Consider the following 11199-nt stretch of genomic DNA (forward strand, 5'->3'; position numbering starts at 1 on the left):
TTCACCCCCAGGAGCTCCGCTTTGTTCCCTGGTTTCAGGCAGTTTTAGGGTGCTTGTTGTGCACATGACAGGATATGGCTCAGTGGGATGACTCACCCCCCTGTAAAGTTAATTCACACTTTCCTGCTATTTCCATTCACAGGTTCTTCTGTAAGCTTTAATGCTGGGAAGCTGCAAAGCTGGGAGCCGGCTCCAAATAATCCCACAGGTCGCTTTACATCTAGCAAACGGCAAACTGCAGGAGGACAGTGCGGTCTCAGACTTTGTCAAAGGAAAAAAAAAAAAAGAAACAAATTCCCAAATCATGTTTTATTGGCAGTAATTTTCTACTCCCTTCTAGTTTCTGAATCACATTTGCTCATTACCGCTGCTACACTGGGGGTTTTGTCCGTTTTCTTTCCCACCTCTCTGCTGAGCTCCCCCAGCAGTCTCGCTCCCCAGCCCTCTGCCTTTGGAGCAGCTGTGGGGGCCCCAGATGTGGACAGACAGGAGCCCTGCCCTACCTCTGATGCTGATGATGAGGCTAAAGGATGAAGCCTGTGAGCTATCTCAGATGGAGCCTTTGTGCCCTATGTAGCACGAACAAAATTTTTCAGCACTTGAGTAGTGTTTAACTACCAATTTAAGTTAAATAAGGCTGGTGGCTAAATTACCCACCAGCCTAATGACAGAGCAGCGTGCTGTTATTAAGGCTCCAAATGCAAGTCTTCCGTGGGCTTGTCTCAGAGGGTGCTGGGAGGGTCTCCTCACTGATCCCTGGATGGTGGCTTACGGGGAGAGACACTGAAAGCCTTGGATGTTCGCTGCTCCATCCCCCTTGGCAGCCTCCACCCTGAGCAGCTGCTGAGGGAGAGGAAGATCAACTGAGGCAACAGAAGGATCTTGGAAGGTTTCAGCTATGACGGGATTTTTACCATTGCTAGTGGGGGTCAGGACATGGAAGGAGAAGTGGGGCAATTTCCCTCTTATGCTATTGTCAGTAAAACGGAGTAACTCCTCCTCCATCTTTAAGCCCAGCTTACTTTGCCCTGACAAAATTACAAACACATATTGCAGACATTAAAAAAATTTATTTGAACAAATATTAGACACAAACACAGAGGAAGAAAGCAGCTCTCAGTACAGTTTCTTTTCCAGAAAGAAATAATCCCTGTTGCATACTAAGCTACTGCAGGACAACCCTTGCTCTCCCCAGCAGGAGGGGAGGCTGGTGTTCTTTCCACCTGTGGATTCACCCCATAGGGGTATGGCGTGCTCCTCAGCGGGTCACAACACGGCCCTTGGTCTCACAGGCTAAAGAAATGCGTAAAGACCCAACAGACAAACTGAACTAGTGATACAGCAAAGGTGCCTGTACAGGTAGGAAATACATGCAGGGATGCATTGCTGAGTGAGAGCTTTGTTGAAGAAGTGGTGTCCTGCCTAGAGGCGTGTAGGACAAGTCACTTCTCCACCTCTTCGGACTCCTCACTGGACCCAGATGGCATTTCAGCTGGGGGAGTCATTTCAACGTTCTGCTCGCTTGGCCGCACCATCCTTTTCAGGTCTCTAAGCCTTACCCTACAGGCAGCTCCAAGGCTGCGGGCCAATTCCCTTGGTAAGAAGACCTGCCCTCCTCTTTCATACTGTGACACCGCCCAGCAGGCTTGTCTCACGTCCCGGGGACTACACGACCTGTGCCACAAAGAGATAGTTGTGAGAGATGTTTGCAGGCATTTGTTTGGATCCAAAGCCATAGTACCTCTGTTTTTGTTTTTTTTCTTACAGGCCCACTAGGTCAGGCATGCTTGCTTTTGGTGCCAGGCAAACAATCCACAGCTATATCCCTTTCTGTCACATTACTCCAGAGCATCCTCAAAGTGACGGGCCATGGGCAGATGCAGAGAACACCCTGAGTATTGAAAGCATTGCTTGACAGACCTATCACGCTCTCTGCTACGTAAACCAGAACGAAATGTCTCTGTGAAAGAACTTTCAGAAATTGATGCAAGTTCTGTAATAAAATGCGAGTAGACTCACGGGGAAAAGAATCCCCCGAGAAACAGGCGAGAGGGCAACAGAGCAAACATAGTGAATGTTTTTCTCTGGCAGGAACTTCATGGATTTCCTTTGCTTTTGATTTCAGCAGATCAAGCAGTGACTTTTAAGAAAGGGAAGCACAACAGAAAGAAGCCCTGAGCCCCCCATTCCTGTTCTGCAGCCTCAGGAAGAACAGTACAAGGTAAATTCTGTTCTCCTGCATAGATCTGAAACTGAGGATTTTACTGACCAAGAGGAATTCTCTCTCCCTACAACCCCCTCCTTTTGATTCAGCACTTAATGTATGGACAATATTACTTTGAAATTGAGATTGTTAGCAAATTTTCCAGGTCCCTAGAAGATTCCCTGAATATCAGCATCTCAACTAAGCAGAATCACAACTTTCATTTAACAATGTCCTTTCTTTTTTCCTTCTCTGTCTCCCTTTCTTCCTTCCTTACATTTCTTTCTCCTTTTTATACCCTTCCTTTTCTTCCTTCTCTCTTCTCCTTTCATTACCTGCATGGCTCTCCATCTACATTTCACCCCTTGGTAGTGTTACAAACCCTTCGCTGACACAGTTTGGTCTCTGCTAGACAGACAGAGCCACTCAGCGCTGTTCCTCACCCATTCTTTCTCTCAAAACACCACACACACAAAAAGGCCTTTCAAAATAGGTCCCCAAGTTTACAACTACCTCTTAAGATAGGGCTATAGCATTGGCACCCATTGGAGTGCAGAGTCCTCTTCAGAAAACGTTTTGCTTAAAGAATTACTGTAGCTCCCAGTGCATTTTCTCTTCAGCCTGCCGATGGCCTTTATTTAGGAAAAACTTTCTCAAGGGTACTCACAATACAGGGCCTTTAAGAAAGAGCGCTGCTTTTTCACAGCCCAGTGACTTCTACCTATTTTGGCAAGCAGAATCAGAGGGGCAAACACAAGTCTCGCATTACAAACTCAGCAGCCCACATCTGACCACACTGCAGTCACCTGTAACTGCCCCTGCCCTACTCTCTGCCAAGCCTGTAAATCAGCCAAAACATAGGCAGACTTCAAAAGTCCCTCACGTTTATTATGCTGCGTCAGGACTCCAAAAGTGTGTGAGCTTCAGACAGAAAACTGGTTATTTTGAACAATGGAAGGATCCTGCCTGTTCTGGGGTACCGAGTCTTGGTGTATTAAAGGCTCCCATTAGCCTGGGACACTACAGACATGTCCGGCAGGTACTTATAGCTGCCTGGACCATTCCACATCCCGGCACAATGGAAATCCAGTTCATGTCTCCCAGGCATCTGCTACTGTAACCCAGCAAGAGCCAGGTTTCCAAGCCCAGCAGCTTATCATACCCTCCTTGCTGGGGCCATAGGAGCAGTCACTCCTGAAGATGGTGCAGAGCCAATACCGGCATTGGGTGTTTCTTTTTCCCCCCTCAAAGCAGCTTCAGACAAAGCAGAAGAACTTCTTCCAGCGGCACTTGGAAAGAGTTTTGATGCCTTTGGCGGTCATCTTCTTTTCCTGCCGTGCTTTGTGCTCAACACCGCTGACAATGGCCATGTCAAAAACTTCTTTGAGGTTCTTCTGGGTCAGTGCTGAGCATTCCAGGTAGGCTTCAGCCCGGATTTTGTCAGCCAGACCTTCTGCCTGAGGCCGGGGCACGGGCTTCACGTGGTAGCGATCCAGGCTGATGAGGACATTGACATCATCCCGCAAGTCTGCCTGTGTCCCCACTAGCAGCACCGGTGCCCGGGGGTTGTGAGTTCGTATCTCGGGGATCCATTTCTCGGTAATGTTTTGGAAGGAACTTGGGTTTACCACGCTGAAGCAAACAAGGAAGACGTCGGTGTCAGGGTAGCAAAGCGAGCGCAAACAGTCAAAGTCCTCCTGTAGAAAATGGAGGGGAAAAATGAAAAAAAAGGTTTCACTGGATTGAACTCTAAGATCATGATGCTGCAGTGGCCTTTTCATGTGTTATCTAGGACAGCAACACCCTCAAAGGCAGGGCATCAAGCTAACTTCGTGGCCATGCCATGGTTTGAGCACAAGTTTCAGAGCTGAGGAAGTCTGTGATTCACCCATCTGTGACTGCCTGATGCTGGACTAGCGCATTCCCTTCCCTCCCAGTTAAACACTGCCTTTCTCAAATGCCTGCAAACAGCCCCTGTCCCAGAGGACCAGAGCCCACAGCTGTTTTGATAAAGCTTACCTGTCCAGCAGTGTCCCACAGCTGGATCCGAACCGGGGCTCCATCCACCAGGACCTGCACTGTAGCAGAAAGAGAATAAGGCTGAGTGTAAGGGAGTCGTCCAGCATACACATGCACACTCATACCGATTTTTTCCCCAGAGCACTCTGGTTTGCATCCCACTGAACAGACTTGCTGAAGTCACTTAAGTCTGTCCTCCTTGCTGAGCATCCTCCACAACCCCACTAAAACAGCTGAGGCTTGCACTGGGAACATTAAGAGACCTGCAACAGACTTTCTGATTTGGTTAGCCCTTAGGTGTTTTGGGCTCTTCTCCAGTATTTTGAAAGAATTGCTCCATATTACTGGACAACTTCTTCGCTAGGAGAAGAAGAGCCCTTAGCCAAACAGTGCCCTGAGAACAACTTGTTCTTCTTCCACACCCCAAGAAAGTAGATAAGGATAAAAACAAACTGAGAACTTCAGCAACTTGCTCCTAGCTTCCTGGCCCAGGGTGTAAGTTCAAATCAGTCTCCATTAAACAGGCTATTGAAGAATTTTCCCATCCAGGCCAGAAATTCGGCCAAGGAAAAAAAAAAAAAAGATGAGCATTTCCATAAGTGTCCCAGCTAAGGAAAAGCAAAGGCCTAATACCAACTTTGAAATGAAGACGCAATTAAGGAAACAGTGATGAGTGAAATCCCCTTCAGAGACTACGCACACACTGAAAAACTGCTGAGTTACACATGTAAGGTCTGCTCCCATTTCACTCCCTAATCACAGTAAGCCTTCATGTGGTATCAGCTGACTCAGACTGAGGGCTGGCAGGACCTCTGATGGAAATCTGGGATGCAACTGTTAGATGTCTAAGCACACAGACACCACAGAGACTGGCTAGGAACCGCCGAAAAGGAGAAAGGGGTTGGGGGGGCTGGAAATCACTTGAAAGTCCTGAAAAGGTGGATGAGGCTGTGCTCTGGTGAACAGAGGCAGGCATCCTGGCTAAGGTGACAATGGCTGACACTTGACATGAGCTAGCTAAATGCCCTTGCTGTGCCCAGGGAGGAGGCTTTATTGTCCTTTTTGTTAAAAAAAAAAAACACCCAACAACACAAAACCAACCCAAGCAGGATCAATCTTTTGTGTTTCTTAAAGTAATTAGCCGGGTGAGAAAAGTGACAGAAACAATTGACTTGGAGAGTTCCACACAAGATCTGGGAGGAGAGCGCTGCTTCTCTCTGAAAGCACTTTGGGGAGGAGGGAGACACAGACAAAAGACGAACTGAAATTTGGTGGAAGACTGAGAGTGACGGAAAAACGAAGGGGTGGGTGCGTCCACCTCCATGCCACTCCTCGCAGCATAGCTGAAAGTCAATGCTTCCTTGTGACTTGGAAACGGTTGGGTTGTTACCATATCTTTGCCCCAGAGGAGGAGGAGAAACCTGTTCCTGATCAAAGAACCTGCTAGATCCTGACTTGATCTTCAAGGCACTGGGCATTTGCCTTTCTAGTATCTGGTTTCTTCTGTCTCACAAGCGTGTTGAGAGAAGGAATTAGCATCTCTGAAGTGTTTTACAGTCTTTAGAAGAAAGGCATCACGTATATTACCTGCTGCTCTAGTGCTTGCACAAGGGGTTTTTTGTACCTGCTGCTAGCCTAAGCTAAGCTAGCAGCTCTCTGACAGTCCTCCAAATACCGCCCTCACAAGGTCCACACCCTCAGGATGAGGCTGGATTTCGGTACAATAGCGAAGGGGCCGGCAGAACAGGATAGCCTGGTGGAGAAAGGTCACCGGGTACACGTTTCACTCAAGGCTGCTCTACCTGGCAGTGACACCCAGCAGGAGGTAGCACCCAGACAGATGCGGCTGGGTCACAGTCACAGAGCCGTTCCCCTGATAACTCAATACTTTCTCCTATCTTGTTATTGGCATTACAGTCCATTGTCCAGAATTAGCATCAGGATGTAAACTGTGAAGCTCGGTTCTGCTGGCAGTTTCAATTGCAAGTATTCCCCAAGAGTGGAGAGAACTGGGCTGAAATTTCTGGAATGGATCTTGAACTGTGCCTCGTGAATCTAAGGAGGGAGTTTCTTTAAGCTTATCCAGAATGTCAAGAGTAGGGGTGGGAAGGAAAACTTCTCTATTCTCCTATTTCCTCATAGAAAGTGAACTTTGGAAGACCTGGTTTTAATGTTTTTAATTTCTATCAGTTGGAAACGCTACGCACTTCTGGGAATCTGGCTTGATACTTGGACATTCAGAGTGGGGCCAAACCCATGTGCAGCTATCTTCAAATTCCTCGCTGCTAATCAGGGAGCCTCTGAATTTTTTGGAGAGGAGGCTAATACCTATGGTAATTTCAAGCTTCTCTTAGCCCAAACTGTACAGATCAGTGTAAAGGGAGCAGAGAGGGCAGTCATCTTTCCCCCGGAGGACTCGAGGGCTCCTTACATTTGTTGCCAAAAGGCTGCTGGACGCTGAACAGCAGCACGTTCCTGATTCATTCCCGTCAAGGGACAGCGGAAGAGCTTGGAGAGTGTCAAGGCAAATCAACAATTCCCAGTGTAAGAGTGAGCAAGTAAGGGGGACATTCAGACAAACAAAACGCTCCCTCTAAGGTTGCAGAGTTCCCTCTGAGAACCCCTGAGACTATGACACATTAGAAGACTCATTCCTAGTCTGATTTGAGCCCGTCTCTAATCTACCGATCTATAGTGTCATGTACTGTTGTGTTTCTTTGTATCAGATGAAGATCAGAAACCCTTCAAAGGACTTTGTACTTTCCTGGGGTTTATATTAGAAACTGGATCCCAAGAGGAGAGGAGTGGAGAACAAGAATAAAGATGGCATTTACAAAAGCAGAAACTAATGAGAGCTCATCATCTGACACGGAAGGCAATTCTAGCCAGACTTGGCTTGAAGTCTTCAATTTCTTGGAAACCTCTGTTCAATTTTAGCTTCAGTGGACATGTGAGGAAAAGGATGCTTTTGCTGAGTATCAGTTGAAGCTAGAAAACCTACAGTGCAACGCTGTGATACTTCTGGAGCTAAAAAACCACCACCGCTACCAAAAAAAAAATAAATTAAGTCCTCTTCCATTTATCCGTAATAACACCACAAAACCAGGAAGGTGCCCGATTTCACAGAACTCGCCAGCCGACTTGACACATGCCCTGTTGATACACGAAGCCGCAAAAAGCAGGACTCGCACCTGCTAAACTTCACAAAGCGCCCGAGGGGCTCGGGCCGAGCGGCAGAACGCGCTCCCGGGCTCTGTGCCCCCACGCCCGCAAAGCCCCCTCCCACCCCCCGCCGGTACGCAGCCCCGGCGGCAGCCCATCCCACCGGGAAAGCCTCCCCCCGGCCCCGCAGGCTGCGCTGGCCGCTCCCCCCGGGAGTCCCGCGTCCCGAGGGGGGCTCCGCTGCGCCCGGCGGGGCTCGCCCCCCACCGCCCCCCTCACCCGGCCGACCGGGGCACCGCGGAGCCCGGGCGGGCGCCTACCGGAGAAGGTGTCGAGGGCGGTGGGCTGGTACTCGTCGGGGTACCCGTTGGTGGTGTAGCTGACGACCAGGCTGGTCTTGCCCACGGCGCCATCGCCCACCAGCACGCACTTGATGCCCAGCTCCGGGCCGCTGCCCCGGGGAGGGTTGTGTCTCCGCAGGGCGGGCGGGTAGTCCAGCAGCTCCTGGGGGGGCATGGCACCGACAAGGGGAGGCTCAGTGCGAGGAGCGGCGCGGCGGGGCTACTGCCATGCCCGGGCGGGCGAGCTGCTGTCGGGGCTGCGCGCTGCCGTGCGGGGCCACCCTCTCCGTCCCGCCTAGCACCGCTCCTCATCGCTACACCTGCCGCCCTGCGCCCAAAACCGGCCCCCATTTCCCTAGTCCCGCCCCAGCCCGCCCCGCCGGGAGGGGAGCCCGGCCCGGCCACCGCCTCCCGCCACCGCCCCGCGGGCTACAGCCCCGGTGCCGCACCCCCGCCCTCCGCCGGGTGACCCCCGAGCAGCTCTTGCTCTCGGGATTTCGGTAGGACCCCAAGGCCACGCCGTGCTCCACTTTGTGTACGCACAGGAAAAAGTCGCCTTTCCCCCCCCCCCCTCCCCGCCCCGTTTTCTGTTCAAAATGTTCAAAAGAAGCAGCGCTGATGCGTTTATTTCCACTGACCCCGCCCGCAGCATCCGTGATTTCTGGCATGACAGGGATAACATCAACAAGTGCTGCCCAGTATCGTGAGGGACAATAGACAACAAGTGACAGAAATGCATCACATTTATTAACGATGTGATTGCCATTACGGAGTTCCTCTGACCCAGCCGAGCTGTTGCTACACGCTGGCAAAAGCCACAAAGCAAATTTTCCCAGCTCCATGGACATGCGCAGGGGTTCCCAGTCTACTGCTTTTTTTCATATTCACCGCCGGTCGCTCACACACTGCACTGTGCCCTTGGCAGCTGAGAAGCTGGCTCCATCCCTGCCCTGGGGAGCTCACTGCCTAAAGAAGTACGACTAAACAAACAGAAGAGTGGGAACACACCACTTAAAAGGAGAGATGTGGCCGCGCTATCACAGCAACCATTGCGCCCCAGGGTAACACCACCAAGCGATTGAAAGCACTGGGGGCAAAGCATTAATGTGTGCAATACCCGGTATTGCAACATCAGCTTTGAAAGTGGAGCCGTTTCCTAATGGAGGAGCTAAACTCAGGCTGTCGATGAATGCCACCGCTTTGGTGGCATCACCTGATGTCCTTCATCGTGCTCTCAGCAAGGGAGACCTGTGCTGCAAGGAGCTGTTGATTAACAGTGCCTGAGCTTGTGTCTCACCACGGTTTGCATCCACACTGAGAAGCTACCCAGGTGTTTCACCTACATTAATGCTAAACTTGAGAAGACATCTTTAAGTCAGGCGCAGCCTAAAATGCTTTTCCCCATGGCTGAGAGGTCACCAGCACTGCAGCCCCTCAGGTTCAAGAGTCTTGGCTGGACAAAGCATGTCCACTCTTTGGAGACGGCCCAGAAGCTTCCTGGGAACAGCAAGAAGGCTTCCTCTCTGCAGTTTTCTCTAGCAGTTTGCTTTGACTGACCTCTTCTGTGTTCTTACGAGCACAAACTTAAATTTCTATAGCTACAAAAAAAGGGAGACGGTATTTGAAAGTGGAGCCATTTCCTAATGGGGGACCTAAACCCAGGCTGTCGATGAATGCAACCACTTTGGTGGCATCACATGATGTCCTTCATTTTGCTCTCAGCAAGGGAGACCTGTGCTGCAAGGAGCTGTGGATCAGCAGTGCCTGAGCTTCTGTGTTCTTACTAGCACAAACTTAAATTTCTATAGCTACAAAAAAAGGGAGATGGTATTACAAACTAGGCTGATGCTAAACAGTGTGCCAGATGATAGTTTTGCTAATGGCAAGTGGCTGCTAACTCAAGTGACGGGCTTGCATTAGGTCGGCTTTTTCCAGTGCCACGCTCCCCAGTGCTAGTTCAGAGCCAGGTGACAGCTGAGCTGCTCCAGAGGAGGCAGAAGGTGCTGGGACAGGCGATACTCTGGAACGCCTGAGGTGTGTCCGTGCCTCCAACGGGACCGGCAAGGACACGCTCCACGGCAGCCGGGGCAGGCAGCACAGCAAGTGAGGATCTTGCAGAGGTTTTTCAGTGCGTTTCAGGCACAGGCTGACATTCTGTGAACTATGACATTTCCATTTAATCGGAAGAAATGAATGTAAATGAGGGATTATTCACCAAGTTATTCACTGCTAGCAAGTGTTAGCAGTGGCAGGGGGGAGAGATAAAGAGAAGCTGGCAGCTCTTGTTTCCTATATGCTGTTTACTTAGGAGTGGATGTTCCTTAAGAAGATACACCGTCGCCCCTCTCCAAAGACTGAATCCTTTTTTCTCTTGTTCCTTTCCTAAAATCTCTTCCTTCTGTGACTATGTTCTTTTTCCCTTGCAGTTTCTGGCAGCCGTTGGTTGACACATACTTAACTTGTGGATGAGCTTAAGTGATTTTTAATCTATATTTAAACTAAGCGATTAAGCAAACAAACAGGGCAGCTCCCACGGGTTCGTTTCTCAGGTCTTGCCTTGCTCCTGACGGCTAACAGAAGGCGCAGGTTTAGTTTCACGATGCAGTGAGGAGTCAGACGTGTTGGTTTTGCAAGATTTTTTGTGCTGTTTGGGTTTGTTTTTTTTTTAATTTCTGTGAAAGCCTGGCCCTTTCCTATGAGCTGCCGAACAGCAGCCACGGGGACAGGCTCCGCAGAGGCAGTGGGTAGGGCAGGAGAGCCCCATCCTGCGCTGCCTCCCTGTCGTGGTGCTCCTCTGCCGAGAGAGTGGGAAACATGCAGTCTGCAAGGCTCTGTTTGGCCTCTCTCCCAGGAATTATAATTAGCACCAATTACGAAGGTATTCCTCATGATGTGAGTTCCCATCCACTGGGAATTAAGTGCAGAAGATCAAACTCTTTTCAGGCAGACCAAATATAGATTTCAGGTACTGTTCGCATTTCGCCGTTATTTGGCTGGGCTGCACAGCTTCTTAAATAGAAAAGCTGCTCCATTAGAGTACACAGTGATTTACAGTGGAAATCTATTTATATATTTAGGCAGTTTGTGACTGTCAGCACCGAACAAACTTTATACATCTGTACAAAGCCCTATTATTTAAAAGGCACAGTTATTTAGAGGAAGACACCTCTTTTTCTGCCAGTTTCTATTAATTATAGCCACCTTTCTCACTGGAGCTGTGGCAGAAGAAGTACACCTATGGACCAAGGTAAAAACAGTAACCAAGCCAATTTGTGTGAGGAGGAAACTAGGGCTTGGCCCTTGAGGGAGACACGACAAAGCTATGGATCAGCTCAAACTATTCCGTATAATTCCCCCTCTGAAGTGCAGTGTTACAATATTGGGAAATTGTGATGCTGGGACTTTTTGTGTCCAGTGGTCCTGACTTTCACTGGTTCCTGAGCAATACTGCACCTCTGACAATATCATATTCTG

At 49.7% G+C, this 11199-nt stretch overlaps 1 protein-coding gene across 1 annotated transcript; it reads right to left on the reverse strand.

Annotated features, from left to right (window-relative positions):
• Nucleotides 1-1052: 1052 nt before the first annotated feature.
• On the reverse strand, nucleotides 1053-8061 carry RHOV (ras homolog family member V). Its single transcript, XM_074582428.1, has 3 exons — nucleotides 7705-8061; nucleotides 4223-4281; nucleotides 1053-3900 (listed from the first exon to the last, which is right to left on the reverse strand). Exons 1-3 carry the CDS (start codon nucleotides 7898-7900, stop codon nucleotides 3460-3462), a joined length of 696 nt encoding a protein of 231 aa, XP_074438529.1. The 5' UTR covers nucleotides 7901-8061; the 3' UTR covers nucleotides 1053-3459.
• Nucleotides 8062-11199: the final 3138 nt, after the last annotated feature.

The sequence above is a fragment of the Larus michahellis genome, chromosome 4 (genome assembly GCF_964199755.1).
Source record: "Larus michahellis chromosome 4, bLarMic1.1, whole genome shotgun sequence".
In the NCBI taxonomy this organism is placed as follows: Eukaryota; Metazoa; Chordata; class Aves; order Charadriiformes; family Laridae; genus Larus; species Larus michahellis.

Excerpts from the sequence above, each read along its gene's own strand:
- RHOV (XM_074582428.1), bottom strand. The coding sequence starts at position 7,900 with ATGCCCCCCCAGGAGCTGCTGGACTACCCGCCCGCCCTGCGGAGACAC. Across the intron at positions 4,282-7,704 it reads CGCCCTCGACACCTTCTCCG|TGCAGGTCCTGGTGGATGGA; the intron begins GTAGGCGCCCGC and ends TTTCTGCTACAG. Across the intron at positions 3,901-4,222 it reads TGTGGGACACTGCTGGACAG|GAGGACTTTGACTGTTTGCG; the intron begins GTAAGCTTTATC and ends CATTTTCTACAG.